At 35.5% G+C, this 26,427-nt stretch overlaps 2 protein-coding genes and 1 long non-coding RNA gene across 4 annotated transcripts in view; 2 read left to right on the top strand and 1 right to left on the bottom strand.

The window, feature by feature from the left end:
* Window positions 1-1,196, top strand: part of LOC124393888 — a 1,740-nt gene extending 544 nt beyond the window's left edge. The window contains exons 2-3 of the long non-coding RNA XR_006927402.1: window positions 128-220; window positions 742-1,196. This is a non-coding gene — a long non-coding RNA (uncharacterized LOC124393888). The remainder of the gene's footprint in view (window positions 1-127; window positions 221-741) is intronic.
* Window positions 1-2,304, bottom strand: part of rfc3 (replication factor C (activator 1) 3) — a 7,131-nt gene extending 4,827 nt beyond the window's left edge. The window contains exon 1 of the mRNA XM_046861934.1: window positions 2,096-2,304. Within this exon, the coding sequence (XP_046717890.1) occupies window positions 2,096-2,182 (87 nt within the window). The 5' untranslated portion in view covers window positions 2,183-2,304. The remainder of the gene's footprint in view (window positions 1-2,095) is intronic.
* Window positions 2,305-9,864: 7,560 nt separating this feature from the next.
* The window catches only part of stard13a (StAR-related lipid transfer (START) domain containing 13a), a 71,071-nt gene continuing 54,508 nt past the window's right edge, over window positions 9,865-26,427 (top strand). Inside the window, exons 1-2 of one of the 2 annotated variants that reach the window (XM_046860727.1) lie at window positions 9,865-9,997; window positions 23,445-23,475. In XM_046860727.1, the coding sequence (XP_046716683.1) occupies window positions 9,869-9,997; window positions 23,445-23,475 (160 nt within the window). In that variant the 5' untranslated portion in view covers window positions 9,865-9,868. Of the gene's footprint in view, window positions 9,998-17,209; window positions 17,635-23,444; window positions 23,476-26,427 lie in introns of those variants that run through there. The other variant, XM_046860730.1, reaches the window with a different exon arrangement.

Here is a 26,427-nt window from a genome sequence, read left to right as displayed (position 1 = left end):
TTGAGGTTAGTGATTATTAGTCTCATTTACTATAAGACAACTTGAAAGCCTTTCATGTTTTCAACATTCATTTCAAATTAATTGTGAATGGTTGTGGCATTAATGGAATTGTATGTTTTCTCTAAAGTCAGCCCAGCCAACTGAGGTCCGAACCCTTGTGCTGCGAGGACTGCCTGTCCTGCTCGGGGATGATGAGTCTGCTTTTTTTAAGTCATGTTTGGTAAGTTCATCTGATTATAACCTGTTTACATTTTAAGAGCTACCTGTGCTCACAGCAGTCTCAGTATTTCAGGATCATGTTGATTTTAAAGCAATAGTTCACCCTAAATGAAAATTTGCTTAAGATGTACTCATCTTACAACAGTCTCAGGAAACAAAGGAACAGAATTGTCAATGCCCTGACAAAGGCATTGTCAGTGCCTTTTCAAAAGAATAATAATAATCCGTTTAAGGGTAAATAAGGTACAAAAAGTGGCTGCCCTGGTCACATGTATGTATGTATATATACATTATTACACATGTATATTTGTTGCAAAACATTTATGAATAATAAAAATACATTTATATATGTAAACAATTTGCTTTGTGCTTACTTGTGTGTGGCTAATGTGGTAGTATGTGGCTAATAACAGTGTCAATATAAGTGATGTGCATATATTTAGTGTGAAATCTGCTAAATATGCATTGATGTTCTACAATAAATGAATGACCACAATATAGATTTATTCTTGTCTTCACTAGGTGTCTGATCGTCGCAATTCTATCCTTGATGTGCCAGTGGGGATCTTATTTGAGCACACCGATCTTCAGCCCCCCAACTCCTTGCATTTCAATTCCTCGATTGGCATAATTCTTGAAGGTCAAATGGTGATAGACAAGATGCCGGACCTCACACAAGCAATGTGTGTCCTCTTTGGGCTAATTTATGCGTTAGACCTGAATTACCCCCAAATCCCTTGCAAACACTTTTGATTTTATACAGCGGGTACTGATGTCAATGGGACAGAATGCCCTCAAGCCCAAAGTACAGTCTCTGGCAAACCAGCTTTACTGTTAAAAATGTTTAGTTGTTTATGTGCACAAAGTTGCAGCAGTGATGTTGTGCAGCAGTTAAGGTGATGTTAATTCTGATGGTTTTTTTTATTTACACTGAAATTTAATTCATTTATCTGTACATTTTTGGAGAGTGTGGCTGTGACCAGTTGTGTTTTATTTATTGAAATTTAAATGTTTTAACATATAATCAATACATGTTCAATATGATGTTCAATGTGTTTTTTGGACTGAATAAAGATTTAACAGTCAAAAGAACAATAATATTAGTCAATTCAATTTATAATCATTTGCAATTTCAGTTTAATTGTTAAGTTGACTTGAATATGTAAGTAAGTGAACTTAATAGTTTAAGTGCAAATTATAAAACACTAAGTTAGATGAACTTAACAATTTAAGTACAGTCTACATGAGCACCAAGTTAAGTGACCTTAAATAAACAAGTTAGGGAAAATCCATTACTCAATTCAATTAGGGTTTTCAGTGTGTCGGCATAGTAACAATGTTTTATACCAGAGCACGCGCTTTCTGTGTCTAATTTAATGTAAATACACAAAACCTACTGAGTTCAGTTAGAATCAGAATCAGAAATAGCTTCATTACCAAGTATGTTTACACACACAAGGAATTTGGCATTTAAGCTTCCAGTGCAGAAGTACAGACATAATATTACAAAATATAAGTAAAACAGACACTTAAATAATGCACTTATGTACAGAAGTAAAAAATATTGTTAAGATGAATGTACAGATGCTATTTACACGTGTGCAGTTTACAAAAGGTACCATAGAGCCTGTGGGGGAAAACCAACAGTTCGAAGAGAGAGTGGGCTGTGTGTTTTATCCAGTAAATTGATAATATAAATTGCTAATATATATTTTCTTTGTAGTTCATTTCTGGTCTTGGAACAGTGTAATTATTATTTCGTGAAAGCGGCGAGTCTGAATGTACATAACCAATAAACTCTCTCTCAGTTTATTATAAAACATACACTAACCGACGAGCTAACTAGGACATGGACCGGACGTTGTGCAGTCCTTACCAGATTTTTCAGATGATTTGCTTGCTCCTTGTGATAATCCAGTTTGGCCAGAGAGGTTGGTCTGTACTTATCAACCCACAAACTCATGTTGTTTTAGAAAATCGTGACCTTTTTAACAGCTTTGTGTCTGAGCGCGCGGCCTCAAATGCTTCCTTCTCCCGCGAAATACAACAAACCCGCGCGCGCGCACACAGCTGTCACAGGGATATAGTACGGAAAGAGCGGAGGGACAAACATCGTTTGGTAATAGAGGCAACGCAATAACGTAGACAACACACTGAGTTGTACATTGAGTGCATAGTCGGAACAGTTTGCGTATGAAATACACAGTACACAAAGGAGGAAGTATTTTAATAGAATAGAATAGAATAGAATAGAATAGAATAGAATAGAATAGAATATTGTATTGAAATTAAATAATAATAATTATTAGTGTTTTTAAATAGGATTACAATTTATTATATGAAAATAAAGATGTCTCTGGTCCCGGCATCAAAAAGTAAATATTTTAATATTTACAAAATATGAATGCAGACAAATATGATCAGTGGTAGAGGGTCTCAGGAAAAAAAAATTAGCAGTCAGGACTGCTAAGCACAGAAACTCTCTAACAGAATGGAGTTCTTTGTCTGAAAGGCACTCGTGCATCCTTGTGCTTAAATTACTTTCATTGTTTGCATCTTAGTTAAAATATATTTTCAAAATAGGGATCATATTTTGAAAGATATTTTCAATGCACTATCTTTGTGTTACCAAATGTGGTGATTTGCCATCACTTTCTTACACACCTGTCACCTTCTCAGTGGGAGGCAGGGTAATGGATCTGCACTTATTTTCAGGGTCACCTAAAATGAGAAAGCAGAAATATCCATGTGGGTGCAAGTCACAGTTCAGTCCACACCACCTGGTGATGATCTAAGCAACTGAGATGGTGTGTCTACGCACAGATGTCACTTCACCCTTACATTGGGTTTTTCAACAATGTGTTGCTTACTTTTAGTTTTAGTTTAACTCATCACTTTTGCTGTTTAGTCAAAACATGACATACCAGACCACACACCGTGTAGACATCCAGTATTAGTGTACAAATTACGAATGAGGAATTCATGTATGAGCTTACCTTTCACTAAAGTAGGTTTTAATGGAGAGAAGGTGTGTCCAAACTTTTGGTCTGTATATATATATATATATATATATATATATATATATATATATATATGTGTGTGTGTGTGTGTGTGTGTGTGTGTGTGTGTGTGTGTGTGTGTGTGTGTGTGTGTGTGTTTAAACTGAGAAAATGTACCAATTTAAGGAGAAATAAGATAATTTATAATTTGATCATTTTTCAAAAAAGTTGCAACAGGGCAACAAAAGGCTGGACAAGTAAATGTCACTAAATAGTAGAAATTGTGGAAACATTTTGCAACTATTTAGGTTCATTGGCTGCAGGTCAGTAACATGGTTTGGTATTAAAAATGGGATCAAATAAAGGCAGCATCTTTTAGAAGTAAAAATTTACAGAAGTTCACCAAACTGCATATATAAATTGTGGAGCAATTTTAGAATAATGTTCCACATAAAATTGGCAAGACTTTGAATATCTCATCATATATAGTAAAAAATAATATAAAAAGATCAAGAGAATCTGGAGAAATCTCTTTGCACAAAGGACAAGAACAAAAAAACCTATATTTGAATCATGTGATCTTTCAGCTCGTACTGCATTAAAAACATGTATTATTCTGTAATGGGTTTAGAAACACCTCTAGAATCTATTGTATGTGCACACAGTTTAACATGCCATCCACAAATGCAGATTAACACTATATCATAAAAAAAGAAGCCATATGTAAACATGATCCAAAATCACCACTTCTTTGGACCAAAACTAATTTGAAATTGATTGAGGCAAAGAGATAAACTGTTCTGTGCTCAGACGAATTAAAATTTTAAATTATCTTTGGAAACCGTCCAGTCCAGACCTTTCAACATTTGGAAACATTTGGTGCATCATGAAACTATATATTAGATATATATTAGGCATGAATGAGACAACATTCCTCTCCCAAAACTCCAGCACCTGGTCTCCTTAGTTTAAAATTGAATATGGACTGTTGGTATACATGGAACATAGTGGCAAATATGGCCCTGTCCCAAATTTAGATTTGTTGCAGGTAAATAAATAAACTGAGGTTTTGTCTGGTTAATTGAGAAATGTTTAAATAATCAACCCATTCAACCCAAGTTCATCATGAATACTTAGCTTCCAACAGCTTGAAGCTCGGAGTTTCTTTATTTTCTTCGTACCCGCATAATCTCAGAAATTGACACATTTGGCCTTTTCATGGCTTTTCTTACATTAAAATTACACTCCTATGGTTTCAAGTTTTTAAAGCATCCGAATTTCAGTTAATTAAGTTCATAAAGTGAACCTTTTTGTGTGTGTGCAAACATATGGGTTACACAGCACAATACAGAGAGCAGGATAAACAAATTTCCTGTCAACTAGAACAATGTCAAAATAGATGATATATTGTAATGTGTACGTTTTAACAAAGGGTTTTTTAAAACAAAGTTTTAATGACTATATTTTTCATCTCTTTATTAAAATACATACATAAAATACAGGAAATATATATGTATATTTTTCTTCTTTAACATATTCCACCTAGACAGGCAAGCTAATTAGCCTGATGTTGCAATAGACAGAGAGTTATAGAAAGTTCTTATCTGTTCTAGTTTTAAGCTATCTAAACTCAATGCACATGCTTAATCCACCATTCTTTTTTCTGCACTATCAGGAGTGTTAATGCATACTCACTTAAAGATCTCCCAATAATGCCTTTTGCCTCCATCTCTGTTAGGACTTGCCTCAGCTTTGCATAGTGTGCAGGAGGTGCGTGTCTAAATGGTAAACGAAAGTGTCTGTCATTAGTCAACTGAATGCAATGTGTGTCCTTTAGACTTACCACAGTCAAGAGTTTTTGGAAAAGATAATCTAATACTCAATTAGCAATTTAACAATCTTGGACTAGTAACTGCTACTAATATGACCTGAATCAATATTCCCAAAGATTAATTTCACATAACTCTTTGTTAATTTTAAAACAGTAAGTGCTTCAATTGTTTGAATTGTATCTTGTAGGAATGGCATTCAAACCTTGGAAACTTTCACAAACCTCCAGTGTAACAAAAGTGCTGTAGACATGTCTGCTGGTTTGCAATTTACAGGACTGACATGGTTTGTGAGTGGACTGAGGTAACATAGGTCGGTGACGAGTACTGAACTGAATGTGTTTGCTGTGTAAGAAGACAGACTAATAAATTCACTGTTCAGTAGAAGATGAGTGTGGTTCTCTTTCAAACATCCGTTTGGTCTCTCACTATGGGAATCACCTCAGGTGTGACCGATCCAATCACACACCACATCTGTCAGTTGACATGAAAGTGATATAGGAGTCCCACCTACCTATATACACTGCTGCTGGTGGTCCTGCCTCATTTTTGTTCTCTTCCCCGTGAATATCCTTTTTGGAAGCTATCCTCAGCAGATCCTCTTAGTAGTGATTGCTAAACTTTTTACAAGGGTACGTCGCTGAACGCGGCTGCTTTATTTCAGGGAAATATTACGCAAATACACTGTGAAGAAGAATATTTTATGTCACAGAAATTCACCATTTTTAGGACAAGCTCATCTTGCATAGAGTACCTGTTAAGGATTTCTCTAGACTGAAGGTGCACAATATGGAGGATTTGGGGATCTCCAACCCCCTCCAGTCGAACTGTCACCCCAATCAGCGTTCAGCCCTATCCTTCTCCTCCTCTTTACTGCCTCTCTTTTGTAAAAGATTTACCGCTCCTTTGCCCTGGTTGTTAGAGCTCTGAATGTCACCTCACTGCTCACAGCATATATCATGGAGGAGATGGGGAGGCAGATTGATGATGGTTCACCTGACACCTTGTGGAAATAGATCTGCGTCATTGAAAAACTTAACCTGTGATCATCGAGGTGAGCAGCATGGGTCTGGCCGTGGTGGGCGTAAGAGCCCTGTGGTTGGGTTTAACAGGCTTATCAGAGATGGAGAAGGTGGAGTTTCTCAATGCAAAAGTGGAGCCAAAAGCCCTTATTAGGACTGTGATGACAAATATGCATTAGCAGTGTGACCTAAGCAAGAAGGATGGGGAGTGTATGAAACGTGCCTCCCCAGGAAGCCTACTGATAACCACCCCAACCCATGCATCCAGGTTTTACCTCTACTTCGCCCAGTGCCCGAGATGCTGTTTCTCCCCTCTCCACCCACGGGGTTATACAAGAGATAGGTCAGAAGTTTCCACAATTGTTCTCATTTTCCAAAAATAGAAATGTTTTCTGTGCATCCAGGTAGTGGGCCAAAGGCATGGACGTGTGTAAAAAGTAAAAAACAACACACACAAAGACATCCGAATCTGAGTTGCAAGCCCCAGCTCAGTCACTAAATGGCACAGCCACACCATCTGTGAGTGGGAGCTGCAGCGGCCCGCTCTCTGCTCGTGCAGAGAGTTGGCGTGCATGCGCAGTACACCCTTCGGTTTCATCCACAATAAAACAAGGGTATCGCCTGCAATTTGCTGTAAGACCTCCACTCTTCAACAATGTTAAGGCCAACAACAGAAGGGAAGTCAGCTCGGGTTTTAGAGGATAAAATAACCTCCTTATTGAACAAAAGAGTAATTAGGGTAGCCAGCACAGTTTTTACTCCATGTCCCATTCTGGATTTATGAAACCTTAACAAACACCTCAGAAAGTACAAAGTTCAAAATGTTGACATTAAAAGCATTATACAATGTAATTTGTCCCAGAGACTGGTTCACTTCAGTAGATCTGAAGGATGCTTACTTTCACATAAGTATTTATCAGGTGCACAGAAAATTCCTCAGGTCAGCCTACACATTTTTGACCTTTACATTCAGACTGGCACTAGCCCCAAGGATCTTTACCAAATGTGTTGAGGCTGCACTAGCACCGCTTAAAAAACAGCGGGTCTCAGAGTGTCAGCATATATGAACGATCTCCTCCTCTGAGCTTCGTCATGGCGGCAGGCGGAGGTGAATACGAATATGCTTGTGTCTCACCGACAAAGCTTTGGTTTCAAAATAAATGAGACAAAAAGCTGCTTAGGGCCTATGCAGGAAATTACCCATTGGGTAGCAGACACTTTCCTCCACTAAGTATAATCGTAGCAACTATAAAAAGAGTAAGATTAAATGTGGTCACTCAGTAATACTGATCGCTCCGAACCAGAGATAGCCCAGCTTCAAAAACTATTAAACTCATTTTGACTGAGCCCGGGTGTTGTGGAATCTGACTGAACAAAAAGATTTGTAGATGAAATAAAAAATGAACAATAAATAAAATAAGAGCTACTGTAAAAACCAGGGTATTATGAGGGAAAAAAATATTCTAACAAATGAGACACTTATTTGCACAGAAATCAGTATATTTTTCAATATATAAGCTACGGACAGGCTGCTTCAAAGCAATAAACCAGAAATTACATACACGCTTTTACATTCAAGAAAATAAAATGTATTTTATTCATGTTGTATTTATAGAATAAATGTGTATATATATATATATATATATATATATATATATATATATATATATATATATATATATATATATATATACAGTGACTACTATATCTACTAATGCAGATTGTTGAGCACATATTAATGCATGCAGCATTTTTGCACATTTCATGTTGCAGCAGGTTTGTAATAGAATACATAATGTGAGTGTGTGCGTGTGCGTGCATGCGTGTATTCATGAGTGGTGAAAAAGCTAAAACATCATATAATTCATGCCATAGTTCACATAAACAACTAATCAGATAATAATTCTAATGCATGTTATAAGGGAAAATGTGTGCAAAATATTGTTGTAGTGTCAGAGGAATCCTGGTCAATCAGGTATATGTAAATTTGAAATATAGGTTAAACCTAAAAAAACAAAATGTAAGTATTGCAGTGTATACACAATTGCAAAAAAGTTTAGTTTTGCTTCCTATAACATACTATACTTTGTCACATGTACTTTGAAAAAGCATACATACATTTTCACAAAACAAAACAATAAAAATAAATAGCATCGGTTTTCTGTAATGATCAAGAAATTCAGATATTGAGTCTGTTTACAGTTACAGCTGCAAAAAGGTCTGAAACTTAGCCTGAAATTTAGGCACATTTAATATTTTAGTGTTTTGTAAACAGAATGCTACAGCTTTACTTGCAGTTGTGATTATTGCTAAATAATCCTATTTCAAATTCCTGAAATATGAAATTTCCAGAAGGCCCATTATTCCCAGCACTATATACAACCCTAATTACACATATAACATGTGTTTAGTTTAGTTTTTAGTTGTTGTTTTTTTCAGGAAAAGAATATCAAGGCAAATATAAAAAATAAATAAATGTTGTTTCATATAAATTTGGACTTGCATTCCTGTGTCTATAAATACATAAACACAAGAAAATTTTTCTCTCTCTCTCTCTCTCTCTCTCTCTCTCTCTCTCTCTCTCTCTCTCTCTCTCTCTCATTATTTTCTTTACAACACACTCCCTCTTTCCCTGGAAGAGTCTCCTCCTATTTGTAAAGGTACTCAGACCATGTGACACCTTTAGCACTTCAGCATTCAGAAACGCAGCATATACAAAAGGATCTTTGTAAAAAAAAAAAAAAAATATATATATATATATATATATATATATATATATATATATATATATATATATATATATATATATATATATATATAGGTGTCTTGTTTCATATCAGCTCACTGGACTATTGAAGATTCAGGTAAACAATTCTCATTTTGTAAAACTGCCATTATACTCTTTTATGCTGTTTTTATACCCAGAGCCTTGTTTAGACATTATACTATACATGCTAAATGTACATAAAACATTTTTTGGATAAAATATTTAGGATACTATTAATATTTAGAATGCTATTGAACTGCTCTCAAGCCTAGAAATTTCAGGATCAGTATTCACTATTTTGTGGTAGGACATAGAAATATGCAACTCTTACCACAAAGTTGCAGTGATTACTCACCCTGACATATCCAGGCTTGAGAGCAGGTGGTGATCACAGAATATCTAATCCAGCAGAATGGAAATTAGGCTTTTCACAGCATATTTTGTGTTAACTGAAAATAAAAAGTATATTTTTTCATCTTTCTTTTGCTTGCAGGTTTTTGAAAGGCTCATGTGAAAATGTTTTTATCATCAACCAATCTTCTCTAATCTAGGCTTTTGATAAAGCTGAAGTTTTGCAGCTTTATTGTGTGTAACTTTGAACTAAGCAGGATGTATGGATTTGGTGACTCCGTAGTGACTTTTTCAGTTCCTCAGAATTCCCAGACTGTCCTGGGTTTAGCCTCTAGCCACCTACAAGAAGACATTTTGCACCATTCCACCCAAAGTAACTTCCAGATTATTGACTCTAAATCTTTCTGGCACTTACACAAGCTGTGTCCTCCAAGACACTTTGTCCTGGTGGAGGTTTTGCGCCCACTGCCCCGCATTATAAAACATAAGCCCAGCTCAATAGTTTTCTCAGCCAGAAATGAATCAGAACAGTATGATGAGCGTATCAAACCTGAACACATACGCTTAAATTACAAGAGTTCAGATGAAGGTTCAGCCACAGGACAGGCTGTTGATGATAATAAGAGTGATAGTGATGTTTGTGCCATTTCCCCTGAGCTGCAAAGACAGAAACGCAAAAGTATGCACAAAGCTAAGTTTAAGAAAAGAAGATCAAGAAAGGAACAAGAGCCTTTATCCACTGGTACAGAAACAAAACAAGAGACAAGAAGTACAGAGGTTATGGAAGGTATCACATTCATTGAAGAACAGGTGAGAATATTTACACTTCAAATACATTTAATTAAAATTATTTTTGGTAACACTTTCTTTCTTTCCTGTGATATAAAATCTTACATCCGGTACAGCTCAACTCCAGCATTAATTTAACAAATTCAAGCAAAAATTTGAACAAAACTACTTAAATAAAACTACTAATAAATGTAGTCTAAAATTTTGTACATGATCTAGATATTAAGCAAGTTACTAAATGATAAGTTATGTGGCAAATGCAGTTCCGCGATAAACCGGGGTCACGAGATTCGAACCCCAATAAAGCAGGGGATTACTGTACTAAAATAAGCATTATATTTTGTAGCCCAACTGTACCTGGTTATTTAAACTTGTTTAATTCTGAGACTTTTAGCAATTCGATCTTGAGCTTTTTTTTTATTAAATGGATTAAATGTTCTATATTTTTCGTTGGGAGTGACGAGGATGGACAGGATTAGATTCGAGTTTATTAGAAGGACAGCACGCATGTAGGACGTTTAGGGGACAAAGTGAGAGAGGCCCGATTGACATGGTTTAGACATGTGCAGAGGAGGGACAAGGGGTATATCATGGAGACGGATGATCCGCTGTGGCGACCCCTAATGGGAGAAACCGAAAGAAGAAGAAGAAACTACTCTATAGCCAGACCATCATTTTACTGTACCACAAGAGGGCGCTATACACATTTCTGTGCCTGATCCCGACTGTTATGTGTACAGTTAGGACAGAAATTGGTCATGACATGGCATCAACCTGTGCCATCGCAAATACTTAAATATATTAAGCGTGCACCAAGTTTAAAAAATAACATTATAGTTAATACATTGCATTATTAAGTACAGAGGTTGATAGAGGACAGAGTAGTATAGAGACAGATGATATGCTGTGGCGACCCCTGATGGGAGCAGCCGGAAAAAGAAGAAGAAGAAGAAGAAGAAGAAGAAGAAGAAGAAGAAGAAGAAGAAGAAGGTTTTAATGTTCTATATTTGTTTAAAAGTTCAAATGAAATAGGCTATTTTGTTATTTGAACGAATTCTATTCCATGTGCTCCAATTCAGGACTTGTTTTTGAGCACTTTCACCCCTCCATAACAATTAGCAATAAGGTTCTGGTCTATATCATTGGGGTGGTAAACCTCCTCCTTGGAAGACCAAGGAGGAGGTTCATGGATGTGGTGAGGGAAGACATGCAGGCAGTTGGTTTGAAAGAGGCAGATGTAGAGGACAGGGGGTTATGGAGACGGATGATCCGCTGTGGCGACCCCTAATGGGAGCAGCCGAAAGAAGAAGAAAAAACTGCTCCATAGCCAGACCATCATCTTACTGTACCACCTGAGGGCGCTATAAACGTGCAGCAAGTTTAATACATTGCATTATTGTTAATACATTGCATTATTAAGTACAGAGGTTGATATAAACTGTTTATAAAATTTGTTCAACCTAATTTAATAAAAGATTGGGATGCTCTGTTATATGTAAATGCAACTATTTGAACCTAGAACACTAAGCAAATGTACAGGTACAATTTTAATAAATAAGGTAATTTTTTATTTATTTTATTTGAACACGTTACACCAATCTGTAAAAAAAGTGCAGCACTAAATGTCTTTATATAAATATATAAATATATCACTAAATATAATCTCAAGGCTTTGAATATCTCATTATTTGCATCACTAAATATCAACAAAAACTGGCAAAATCTTTGATAACGAGGAACAAAGACGAAAATCAGATTAAAGTGGAAACTGTTCTGTGGACAGACAATTCATAATTTGACATTTTCTTTAGAGACACTATCTAGAGTCCCTTTAGCCACACACTCCAGACAAAAGAGAAGATGGTTATCAGTGCTCACTTCAAAAGCCTCAAAATGTCTGATGGTGTGGAGGTGCATTAATGCCTATGGAGTTGATGACTTTCACATCAGGAAACTCACCACCAATGCTTTAAAGGAATATTTACATGTACAGGCACAGATACAGGTTTTGCATATGCATATATCCTGATGATGTCTATTTAATAAAAAACCTTGTATATTTTTCGCAAGACAATGGATATTGCATCTATTACAACAAGAAGAATCATGGATTCATAGTAGAAGAGTCTGGGTACTAAAGTGACATGCCTACAGATCTTTCAACAATTGAAAACGTGGTGTATTCTGTTTTTTATTAATATTTTACACAGCATCCCAGCTTTTTGAATTTGGATTATATATATATATATATATATATATATATATATATATATATATATATATATATATATATATAAATCCAAATCCAAAAAGCTGGGATGCTGTAAAATATTAATAAAAACAGAATTCATAGAATTCATATAATAAAAGATGTGTATTGTTCTTATATCATGTCAGTATGCAGTTAGCATAGTTATAATATCTTGTTTTTTCTAAAGCATCATTTAACAAAACATGTGCATTATCAGTATACTCATTCACACAACTGTCCTTTACATTATACATTTTCTGTCCAAATTAAATTATATTGGAGTATATGAGTGTGTGTATATATATATATATATATATATATATATATATATATATATATATATATATATATATATATATATATGGAACCCGGTTATGTCGATGTCCTAGGGGGACGCCAAAAAGCATCGAGATAACCGATGATCGAGATAAACGAAAATCAATATGGTGGCAGTATATTAACGTGCTTGTAATTTCTTTATGTACATGATGTGCGTTAATAAATAAGAATGTGCATGCACATGTTTTTGGAGGGCTTTTTTACACAACAGCGTTGTTTGTTTGATGAAGGCATGCTATAAACATTTACATACATGTTTGTTAAGTGTCAGGAATCCACCTCCCACGCCCCCTTTGGCAGGTGCTTTCTCTGCAGTATCATTTTATATCATGTTTTGTTAATCAAATGCAAGTTTTTGGAGACATTGGTTATGAAATATTTGATTTTATTTTCTTGGTTTTTAAAATTATAAGTCTTTATATCATTTATAATGCCCCCTTTGGACTTATTCTAATAAACACACCAATTAACATAGCTGTATTGCTAGATCTATTCTCAATCATTGTTCAGATCTTGAGCGTTTATTTTACCACTTAATTTGCCCCAAAGTACTACTCTTCTACAAAACTAAACCACACTTTGGTTTAAACCACAATTTTAATAAGTCTTTATATGTAAGGGAAGGTCACACTAAATACCTTCCCTTACACTTGCAGGAACCTGAGTCTTGTAAACTAAAATGGGATTGGAGGCTAATTAATGTCATCGCTTGTAAAAATGACTACCGTGAAAAAGGTCTATTACACTAGGTTTGGGTAAGACATTCTTGAGTAGAGACGTGTGGTATGACTTTAATTCAGTTGAAGCCTGCTAATAAGACATCCTTCTATTTAAAATGCTAAAGATTACAGAATTTTACAAACATAAAATTATACTTTGCTATCATCAAACAAATTAGCTACTCAAGATGTAGTGTTTATGCTTTTATAATGAAATGTGAAAGAATCAGGAAAGGTCAAGGACAAACATTTTTTTTCTCAGAGTTTCTTTTTGAAAGACCAGAAAAAATTCCAGTAAAGACCTGTCTCAGCATCTGGTAGCTTCATAGGTATGGCAAATTCTAGAAAATTCTATAGTCCAAAGAAGTTTGATTAGGAATAGACTCGTGGAAGGGTAGCAGCCAAGAAACCACTTTTCCAAAAGGGAAATGAGATGGAAAGGCTAAGATATGCTAAAGAATCAGTGGATAAATACAATCAAGAGTATTTAGGAGGGAGGAATCTATCTTTGGAATTTTTGGGTCTAACTGTTGACAATATGTAAGAAGTTTATTAGAAGAGAGATGAAAGTATGAGTGGTTGCATAATACATATTGGAAAGTTTTGGGGGTTTTTTACATTTCAACCTTGCCAGAAGCCATATCCTTGGCTCATGTTTTCTTGAAAATGGATATTGTCTGAGTGTGGGTACACATTGATAAATTACTTACTATAAATCATTAAAATTGTGGTTTAAACCAAAGTGTGGTTTAGTTTTGTAGAAGAGTAGTACTTTGGGGCAAATTAAGTTGTGGTAAAATAAACTCTCAAGATCTGACCAATGATTGAGAATAGATCTAGCAATACAGCTATGTTAATTGGTGTGTTTATTAGAATAAGCCCAAAGGGGGCATTATAAATTATATAAAGACTTATGATTTTAAAAACCAAGAAAACAAAATCAAATATTTCATATCCAATGTCACAATGACTCAAAAAAATTTGATTAAAAAAAAAGGATATAAAATGATACTGTTTTTGAATTGTTCATTAGCGTCCTTCATGGTAATATTAAATTCATAGTATTCATATAATAAAATATGTGTATTTTTCGTATATTATATCAGTATGCAGTTAGCATAGTTATAATATCTTATTTTTTCTAAAGCATCATTTAACAAAACACGTGCATTATCGGTATACTCATTCACACAACTGTCCTTTACATTATACATTTTCTGTCCAAATTACAACCATTCAGCTTCCATATCTGAATTGCAAATAATGAATATAATTTATCTCAAATATGCAAAATGTTGAACCCTAAAGAAACTTGGTGCCAAGTAGCCTCATCATGTGTGCTTAAAAATACTGGTACTAGAACATTATGATTTGTTTTGGTGGAAAAACCTCAAGATTTTTTCCTTTTTTTTTCTGATCATGGGCTGAGGCTAAATTTAAAACTGGCCCACTGCATTTTAGGTGGAGCATCAGTGCTTTGCTTGTTCAGTAACTTGAGCTTCAACTGACCAGATTCCAGAGGAGTTTCATGAGTCAGGATATAGACTTTACAACGTTTCTTCAGACTTAGAAAGATCATGGTTTTTGATCATTCTTCCCTTCATTTTTTGAGAATCTCTGTTTTAGTCCTATCTAACTGCTTCCGCTTCCTGCAGTAGTGGCACTTCCAGAATGTCATTACTGTGAAAAAAGAGATGTAGGAAGAATGATAGATATTTTGTCCACAGGTCTCTATAAAGTCATTTGTAACAGTGGACATGTGCATGCTCAGCAATTCAGAAGTTCTAGTGGAGAAACAGAAGACATTTTCTGCCAGGCTGGGGTCCTCTTGGACCCTGAATGAAGGTCTTACCCACACAGTGTTGTCTTTGAGCAGCTTCTAGTTAAAATAAAAATTCCCCAAATCACCAGCCTAAGTAATGGCAACAATTATGAGCAAAGAGCCTCCATTTATCGCCTGACAACTGGGCTTTTGCCTGGTAGTTTACGACTCCAGATTTGCAGGCACTAAACACAGTGCTAGTGTTTGTTTGGGAGGTGAAGAGCTATTTTTACCTACTGGAAGCTGGGAGAAAGCAAAGGATGCATGGAATTTCTTCAGCTATGAAAAGCACAAAGTCAAACTCACACACTGACACACAGACAGACCCACCCAGTCAAGTACTGATACATGCAGAATACACACTCCCACAAAACAGTGAAGTGCCTTTTATCAATCATAAAATCAGGATAAATCTCTGGATTAATTTAAATATCCCTTGGACAAATATAAAACAAAATATTTCTCTTCCTAAGAATCTTAACTAAGTTTTAATCCCAGTCTACTTGAATTTGATGTTAAATGAGCTTCACAAGAATGTCCAGCATGCATTGATATCAGCTCATTTATTCTGGGCATATCATGTCTTGCTTAGGTCACATGCATTTGTTTAGATGTGCTTTGACACAACAAACCATTTATGCCATCAAAATTATAATTGCGATTTTGAAGTGTTGGTAAGTGCCTAACCATAAGGGGGAAAAAATCTAAAAGTTATTACCTACATGTTCTTTTCTTAGATAGCACTGAGATAAATTGGAATGAGAGAAAGACATAAACATGAGACGTCTACAGGAACAAATATGTAAATAGAGTCCTGACACCAGTTCAGCATTTTTATCAGCCAGTCAGCAAATGGAACAGGAGCTGCTATACTCTTTTCCAATTAAAATGATCTCGGTTGTTCATTAATTAAAAGTAATTGTATTTAAAAATACCTCTTTTTATTTTTGTATGATGAAAACAATGGTTTTAGTTCATTTTACTTGGCAGTTTGTTTCATCTGGCATCCAGCTGAAAGCTTTGCTATTTATTTGTATAGCTACTGTGAATAAACAGTTGAATTCTAAATGAGAGTTTTCTGATGCTCCAAAAAAAATAATAAACCACAAGCATCTTTACTACTGTAGTTAACATTAGATGTAGGGCTGTCTGTCCTCTGGTGGGAGGTGGTCTGGGATAATTTGCATTATCATTGCTTTGAACAATCTACATCTAATCAAAGAACATCTCACAGAATCTGTTTACTTAAGATAGAGGACTGAGAAATCAAACGGCATTAATATTGTTCAATCCAACTAAATTAGGGGTTAAACAACTAAATATGAAAATATATATAATAATAAATAAATAATACTGCTTTTACAGTGGTTCATAATTCCTTTTAACCCATCTCTTACAAGAAACTATTTTGTTAAAAGGTTTTACTGCTGACAAAGACAGCATTTTGCTGTATTATCAAAAACCAAAAAATAACTAGCTTTCTTTTAATGACATGAGGACATTAATTCCATTCTAATTATGCAAATAAATGATTTGCTTTTATTTAAAACATTTTATCATTTTTATGCTGACCATCAAAGTCATTATATCACTGAAAATAAAGAATAGAAACAATTAAAATGAGTCCAAATGGGATATTGAGAAAAAACACTTACTATTCACAATTTAAAGTACTGAAATAAAAAAAAAAGCAATAGAGCATGTACTAAGGCTACATCGACTAACAATAACTTTTCTTGGTGCTCTGAAAGTATGAGTGTCAGTGTAAGAACACTCAGGCTGGACCTGTTCCCAGCCAGACATTCCTCCAGAGCTAAGAGAGAACTCAGGATACAGGCAGGCATTGTAAAGAGGGTTAGGGGTGCTCAGGCTGGGTGACAAACACTTAAGAGGAACTTACATTATAAAGCATGTTTGTAACGCCACTGCCACCCCTAAAACCTTCCATGCTACAGTAATAGCAAGCTTACATCATTCTTTATATGTCCTTTATTGGAACAGAGAACAAAAGAGGTCATTGATGAAGATGTTTCCTCCTGCCTCTAGCAGTGCTTGGTGGCATTTGTGTCTGGGTACACTGCAGTACACATCAGGGTCAACACAACCGCACAACACAACAACTATAGAAAAATATCCAAAGGGAGGGAATCATTTACAATTGTGGTTTGTCAGGGAGTCACAGAAATAAGAAAGATTTTAGTTAGATATTTTCTTCTCTTATCATGTCTAAATGAAGAATGATTCAGAAAAGACTGTGCCCATTTTTGTTGCTTTTACCGAAGTCCTTTTCCAAAGCCACTGACCAACAGCAGAATCTTTGTTCGGTGTGACAGCGGGAATTACCCAGCTTGGGGAGATTTCTATTCAAACCTATTGATATATTTGTTCCTAGAAGGCTGCTAAAACCTCAAGGCCAGTTGTAATTGGTATTGTAGCTTCAATCCATAGATCATCTGCAGTTCCAAACAGAGTGGAATATCCCTTTGTCTTGAGTAAAGAGGACATGTATTATCTGGGTCACTGTAAGGTAAGCTGAAATCACTGATGTGCTTATTTATTTAAAGGTTTCCCTCTTGCAAAGTAATTTATAATATATTCCAATGTGCAGCTGCAGTGTCATTAAATTAAATTAAATATAAACACACTACAAATTCCATTTGTCATGTTTGAAATTACTTCTGTGTATGCTACTTAACTCCCTCATATGTTTTTGATATTTATTTTGAAAAGGGTGAGTGGATATCAACAAGTTAATAGTTAAAGTTCAGACGTTTTTGTGCTATAGTTTAAATGAGTCTGTATATACAATAAAATAACCTTGCTTTGTTTTAAACATTAGTATATGTCATGTTTATTGTGCTTGTCTGATTAGTTTATTTTTAATTCGTTTCTCCTGAGAAATAACATTTCTCAGTACATCAGCTATTCTACTACTTTACTGTATTCTGTGATAAGGACAGTGTGAAACTATCCAGAAAACCTTGAGAGCTTGCTTTGATGGAGAGACACAATCGCTCCCATGTTTGCATATATCCCAGTGTCCTTGAATCACTCTTTCCCATGTCATTACCCTTGTTTGATTTGTCAGCTGGTACGCAGTTGCATCAGTGCACAGGAGTTTTTTAATTATCTGTACATGTATGTGTGTGTGTGTGTGTGTGTGTGTGTGTGTGTGTGTGTGTGTGTGTGTGCGTGTGTATATATATATATCAAATCAAATCAAATTTTATATATATATTTACACATTTTAGTTGTTTACCGTGAAAATTTTGACTTCATTAAATATGTTTTATGCATGGAGGAGTTTAATGCTTTGTTTCTCTTTAGTAATTAATTAATAAATGATGTCTTTATACGGAAGGGTTCAAATCTGATATTTCTCAACAAATATATAGTGAATATCTTGGAATACACAAAGACACTTAAGTAGTAAGTAATAGTTATACATTACTTAATGGATAATACATTAATGGACAACAAATGCTAAAATGTTTCATTTTGCAGAATCTGTGAAACAAAGCACTGATTCTCTTTTGGGTGCAAAGAAAGAATTCCTTCCCAGTATTAGTATAGTGTTCCAAATTAAGTGCTTAATGAGTGTATAACATTGCCCAGGAATTACAAAGATATATGCAGAAGAAAATGTGTTTGATTTCAGTCAACCTGCCGTATACTCTAGCTCCTAAGCTTCTAAGGGAAACATTTTAACTGCAACATACAAATTTGATTTGGCTTCTATACCCAAAAAATACATTATGGATAATAATCTTTATTGGTTTAAAGTGAAAGTAACAGAGCTAAAATGAATCTTGAGAAAATGCTGGCATCTTAGTGTTTCAGTTTCTGAGAAAAGGATTAAAGTAAAATAAAACCTCAAGGTCAAGTGTCTAGGCTACTCTCATTAAAGTGCAGTTGAGTCATTTCCACTGTTTTCAGAAGGATCAGCTGCAAATTAGAAATTTCTGGAAAGTCTGCAGTTTGAGGCATTGTTTGGAACTTGGGGATTTTGAGTGTCTTAGTGGGTCATAAGGATGATAATGGGGGATGGTTATTCTATGTTTGCCTTCAACAAACCTCAGGAAGATGACAAGGGAATACCAAAATTGTAACTTCCAATAAAATCCAATCACATTATCTTATTGAATTATTATCGTTCTAAACATGACTTTAAAAACTTTTTTTCAGCTGTGGTTCTTATAATATACAATATAGTATCTGTAAGACATTGCATCAAAACCAGTAAAAAATTGCTAGAATGTATTTACTTTCAAAGACATCCATAGACACATGCCTATGTACACCAATCAGGCATAGCATCACTGACAGGTGAAGTAAATAAATTATCTTTTCATTATTGCACCTGTTAGAGGGGGGTATATTGGCAGCAAATGAACATTTTGTCCTTAAAGTTGATGTGTTTGAAGCAGGAAAAATAGGCAAGCTTAAGGATTTGAGATGGCTAGATGACTGTGTCAGGACATCTCCAAAACTGCAGCTCTTGTGGGGTGTTTCCAGTCTGCAGTGGTTAGTATCTAGCAATAGTGGTCCAAGGAAGGAACAGTGGTGAACCAGTGACAGGGTAATGTGTAACCAAGGCTAATTGATGCACGTGGAGAGCGAAGACTGGCCTGTGTGGTGTGGTCCAGTTCAGCAAACAAACTACTGTAACTCAAATGTGCTAAAGAAGTTAATGATGTTTATGCTTGATGGGTCAGAACTGTTTTGGTAGCAAAAGTGGGACCGATACAATAATAGGCTATTGGTCATAATGTTATGCCTGATCAGTGGCCATAATGTTAAGCTTGGTTGTTCCATGTCTATTAGGGGTGTAATGATACAGAAAATTCACAGTTTGGTATGTACCTCGGTTTTTAAGTCACAGTTCGGTTCATTTTCCAGACAGTTAGGGAGAAATAATGCAATTATTCTTATAAAAGCAGAAATTTAAAATAAAATGCCTGCTTGGTCGAATAATATATAAAATTATATTTTATAATATTTTATTAAAAATTTATAGAATAAATCAAATTATTGCCATCAAATTTCATTATATTGATTACATTTAGTAATTAATTAAATTGGCACAAATTAAAGAGAAAATGTAATTAAATTGTTTACATTTGTTAGAGTTGTGTGTGTGTGTGTGTGTGTGTGTGTGTTTTACATTTAATTTTCTAAAGATATGTTCTACTCAACTGTTCTACTTATTTCAGCATTCTTTAACAAATTGCTCCATTCTTTCCATCCATTCTTTCCATCCTTCATTCATTCACTCCGTTGATATGGACATAAAACACGAAAAGCTGTATAGGGCTAGTGTTAGCTTGACTTAGCTTCAGTTTATTTAGGTTTGCAGACATTTTTATACACAGCCCTCTTAAGGTCTATTGCAACACATTGATTCTGTTAATTTTCAGCACTTTTTTTTAGAATTGCTGCTGTGCTTGGGGTCATTATGGTATTGCATGACCCAATTTTAGCTAAACTTCAGTTGTTGGGTTAAAGACCCAACATGGTCAACTCAGTGACTGCAAGATGCCCTAATCATCACCTATCCGCCACTTTACTTGACAGCTGCTATGAGCAAGCCATACTTCAAAGCAAGCCATACTTGTTCAGTTAACTTTAACATACTTTCACATTTAACATGCTAACTGTGGTCTGTAGTGTGTTATATATATAGACAATATAGACAGTATTAGTAAACTTACAGACAAACTAATACTGTCTATATTCTCTCACATTGTCTTTATTGTCTTGTATAGTGTGTTTTTGTTTTGTCTGTTTTGTCTCATATAGTCTAAGCTGAATGTATAGTTTTATTTATGTCTGTACATTAAGAGTCACTAACAGCTGAAACCAAATTCCTTGTGTGTTTTTGCTATTATAATTCTCTCCACTCTTCTGGGAAGTTGTTCCACTAGATTTTGGATTGTGTTTATGGATATTTGTGTTCATCAGCCACAAGGGTATTATGAATAGCAGGTACTGATGTAGGTGAGGAGACCCGGGGTGTTTCAATTAATTTCAAAGGTTTTCAGTAAGGATAAGATCAGAGCTCTATAGCAGGCCACTCAAGATCTTCCTCTCCAAAAGCATGTAAACCATTTTATTGAAGAAGCTCGCTTTGTGCACAGGGGCATTGCCATACTGGAACAGGTTTGGGTTTCTAAGTTCAAGTGAATGCAAAACATTGTATTATACTGCATCTAAAGACGTCCTACTCAATTGAGTGCTTCCAGCTTTGTGGTAACAGTTTGGAAAAGAACCACATATAGCAGGAAAGGTCAAGTGACCAAATTCTTTTGGCAATATAGTGATATAGTGATATTGTATTAGTGTGTGTTTGTGTTTGTGTGTGTGTGTGTGTGTGTGTGTGTGTGTGTGTGTGTGTGTGTGTGTGTGTTGAAGCTTTAGGCTCCAAATGACATGTATAGCAAGTTTCTTTACAGCTATCAGTTATAACAGGCAGCTGTCCAAATGCTTGTATGATCAAAATGTTCTATATCCATGGTTCACATTTATGTCCAGCCTCACACAAAAAACAGCAAAACAGCAGATGTATATTGGCCTATACTATATACACACACAGTCAGGCTGCACATGAACACATCCTAAGGGCTTCTGGAATGACATATTTAAAAGAGTCTATTATTTGCCCCAGGGCTGCATAAACACACTGCAGAAATCACTTAATTTAACTGGAGAGAAAAATGAAAGTCATTCAGCCTGGTGATGCACATTTTTTAGGTTCTTTGGTTTCTAGCTGCCAGGCTACAGGCCACAAATGCTAAAGTGACAAACATTGTATTTTAGACTAAAGAGGAGATTTCAGTTCAGAGGACTCCAGATACATTATAAGTAATTAAAACATAGTAAGATCTATGTTTCATAGTAAGAACATCTGGCCTGGAGTTTGGTAAAGATCACTATTTATTTTTTAAGCTATTTTTGTTTCTAGCCTGTATGTGGCATGGCTTAAGTTCAGATGTGGTCAAAAATTCCTAAGTGGTACAGCACAAAAGTGTTTGCCCTATTGCTAGACAATCATGAGTTCAACTCTGAGCAATGCCGTGACCATCCATGGCTGACGGTCCAAGCCAACCTCTCTGGCTGGAGGGAGTGGTGCCACTCTTGTCTTTGCCATTACAAGCCAACCATCACACTCTCACACTCATAATACATATATATTGTATTATGATGGTTTGTGCATCTGGCTGGCAAAGTGAATTACAATATGCAGCATACATTTTTTTTTGTTGAATTATGTTATGACTCTAGTTGTCATCTGTTCCAAACAATCTTGCTATTAGAATATGTTTCTGTGTAATGTTAGTTTCATTATTTCATTCAACTTTAAGTAACCCCTTTATCATGTGGTGATTTATTCTATGTAATATAAAAGGTTTTGGCTTCTGTTTATTCTTCTGCTGACATGGGGCACAACTGAACAAGGCACAAGAAGACGAAGCTATTATAGTAAAGCACTTGGCTGAAAAAAGAGTTGCTATTGATTACTATGTAGAAGCTCTCTGTCTGCTGGCACTCTCTGAGTAATTGATGCTTTAAATCAATAAAAGAGGGAGCTTGTCCAGAGAACAAGATCAGCATTCCAGGATTCTCTAAACTGGAAGACCTGTGTCAGCTCCCAACCATCTCTAAATGCTTTAAAACTCAAACATATGTTCATGTTTTACTCCTGCAGCTCGAGGGCTTGGTTTATTTGTGGATACGTGACCATCACACATACTGTATATGTGATTCAGATTTAGTCCCCAGTTTGCTGGTATTTACTTCCACTCTTCTTGGAAAGTCTTTTAATAAAGTTTTAGAGCATTGTTGAGGGGATTTGTCATGTAGAAAAAGCAGTGCAGTGTGGGATAAGTTCTGTGAGGTAGAGTGCTGCACAGCAATGTATGGCTTTTTAGGCAAACATTACAATTCTAAATCTGATTCAGGCAGCTGAAGGAAGCTAGTTGCAGGAGCGTAGCAGTGTGCTGGTGTCGGTCACCACAAATCCACAAATGTTTAGCCATTAGTATATATGTATAATTAAGATGCTTACCTGGTTTTAAATATACCTTTTAATATGTGTGATTGTTTAATTATGTTAAATGTATGCTAATTAACAATTTACAAAAACTACAAACCTTTAATTTTAGGCTTGAATTGTTCTACATTATTTACTTTTTTTTTTTTTACGAATACCTCTCTCCCCTTTTGGATTTTGATTTTAAGCATTCTCATTTTATTAATCACCAAAAGAGTTTAGAGGTCAGAGGTGAAATACATTTTCCTGGTTTGTCTCGAACTCACACATATCTTTTGCAATTTCAGGTGCAGCTAAAAATGGATATTGTAACAGTAGGTAAGTGAACCTGCTGACCTTGATGTACAAGCAATCTATGAGTGTGCACGAGTAGGTGTTTGCGTGTGTGTGTGTGTGAGAGAGATAGAGAGAGAGAGAGAGAGAGAGAGAGAGAGAGAGAGAGAGAGAGAGAGAGAGAATAAATATTCATGATTAATGTGCAGTACTGAGGTTTCAGTACTTGCTACAAAAATAAAATCTTGGGTTCCACTCTTACACAAGCCTGCACGCACTATTTTCTCTCTCATGCGCCCTCTCTCCCTTACACACACACACACACACACCCACACACACACACACACACACACACATACACCCTTCCCTAATATCCATTTCCATGCATGGAGGCAAAATTGGATTCCCAGGAATGATTTAGCAAGTTGAAACTCTGCCCCCCCAAAATATAATGATAGGTTATTTTTACAGTGCACCACACGTGCATAGAAAAACACACATTAACAAAAGAATAGAGTGCACCACAGAAACCTGTTTGGATTTGTTAGTCTTTGAGTGGTGTGCTGATTGTTGTAACTCTAAATTCTAGAAGCTTATAAAATAAGGTATTGCCCTTTTTCTTAAATTCACTTATATCAGCACAATGTCGAAAATGATAGCCTAATAGTCTGGGTAATTCCAGTAGGGTTTATGTCCTCTATAAATAAAGATTGTGAAATATATGTTTTTTTGCGGTATTGTGAGATAGAAGGAGTAGTAGAAATTTCCTAGAGTCGTTCCTGTGAGCTTTTTTGGACATATTTTGGCTATTTTATTTTTTGGAAATCAGTTTACAAAGTAATTTAAACTCTATGTGTTTATGTATGCAAGTCTGAGATTATAATAATCACTATAATAATAATGGTAGCTTGAGCTAATAGGTGTTGCAATGTGTGTTGTCCTGTTTCTAAGAACTCTTTCTTGGTTATTTAGTGATTCAGTGTTTTGTCTCACAGCTTTATGAACTTTCAAACTTATCTGCCAATTTCTTGGCCTCTGTGTTGATATGTTTGAGCATTCTCTAAGAGCTCTATTCTCTTCCTTCCCTCTTCAGGGAGTGTTTGTGGTTGTGATTGACAGAGCCAGGCGTCATGCTGACCACTCTCAAGCAGCACAGGGTTGTCTCTCATGCTGCGTGACCCCACTCGGAGTGTTTGCGTAGGGCTTGGGTTTAACTTGTTCAGAGACATTATCAGGAGGTCTCCTGCTGAAAGGCACTGGGGAAGTGTGTGCATGTGTGTAATGGGGCCCCAGGGACCTCTCTGAGATCATGGGTCATGCCAGTCTTCAGCTCTGCACGGCCTCTCACATGACCTCAATGAAGACAGGCGGTGCAGGAGAGTGTGTGTATACACATGCATGTGTGTCCGTAAGTGTGTGTGTATGTGTTTTTGTGCACCTTTTTTTTGTTGAACAGTGCATGCGTGTGAATGGTTGAGGAATACACTGTACATGTTTTGTGTCATCAATTAGTAAACATTTGTTGTGTCACTCCCTTATGTAAGCACAGTCCAAATGCAAAATAGTGTTACAGCTCAAAAGTCATCACAGTAGGTAGTATGTGAAGTGATTAAGACATAAGACTTCTAATGTTAAGGTAGTTCAAATCCCACCAACATCAAGCTGCCACTGATGGGCCCTTGACAAAGGCCCTTAACCATTACCTGCTCAACTGTATAAATGACATAATTGTAATTTGCTCTGGATAAGGTCATCTGCCAAATGCTATAAGTATACTGTACAATAAGTGGTGGAGCAGTGTGTGAAGGCATAGTTCTTCATTCAATCTTAAGTTTAAATTACTGTCTTTGAGTTTTGCATGATTTATTTGCGACCATGTGGGATCCCCTCAGGATCTTTTGGTTTTGTTCCATCAGACAGGAACACACTGGTAGGTCAGTTGTTAACTGTAATTGCACCTAAGTGTGAATGAGTACATAAATGTGTGTGTATTGCTCTGAAATGGCCATGAGTCCCATCCAGACTGTATTCCCTCTTGTCTCACACATGTAGCTTTCCCAGATAAAGTGCCAGCTCCACGGTAAAACTTTTACTAAAGAAAAGAGTAAATAAAATAATAAAAATTAATCACTGAATGATTAAGAACAAACTCATAACCAACAACTAACAACAAATATCAGTAAACTGTTTAAGTTTGAATTCTTCTGTTTTATACTTTTTTAAACAAACTATGTTCAAGATGAATTTTCATCAAGGAACATCAAAAGCAATTCGTACCATTTATGTCCTCAACAAAACAAATGCAAACATTATAAATAGCAATATTTTCGCAAATAAACAGGAATTTAAGGTACATCCATATGACCACATCTCAGAGATGGGATGTAACAAAGTACAAAAACTTTGTTACTGTACTTAAGTAGATTTTTCTGGTGTCAGTACTTCACTATTTATTTTTCTTTTACTTTGACTATTTTATTACTATTTTACTATCTATTTTACTATTTAGTTTTTAATGTTACTCATTACATTTTTATGCAAATATTTGTACTTTCTACCTAACATTTTCAAAACAGGCTTGTTACTTCAGTTTTAATCTATTTGGTGAAATGTCAATATCTTTTCTCTTCGCACCATTTTCAGCCCATCAACCGATTTCCTGTCATTGCGCAGCTTTTTCAATTCACTGGTGTAATATTTCTTGGCTCTCACCCACCACAGCCGTAGACTAGTTTACGAAGCCAACAATGAGCGAGGTACAAAGCAACAAAAAGTATAGGGGTGATGTGGATGAGACAGAGGGAGTCAGCAATGTAAGCATGACTAAGAACAAAGACATTCCTGATCACCTGATCACCATTGTTTTCTCTGCTTGTGTTCTATATGGTGGATTTTCAGACTAGAAACATTTATTAGGTACCACATTTTTTTATTCGGTATGTATCAATATATTAATTAAGGCTGTCAATATTCAAGTTCATTTTAATGGCACTGGTT

Source organism: Silurus meridionalis, chromosome 11, assembly GCF_014805685.1.
Source record: "Silurus meridionalis isolate SWU-2019-XX chromosome 11, ASM1480568v1, whole genome shotgun sequence".
Lineage (NCBI taxonomy): Eukaryota > Metazoa > Chordata > Actinopteri > Siluriformes > Siluridae > Silurus > Silurus meridionalis.
This window is presented reverse-complemented; position numbering and strand designations above follow the sequence as displayed.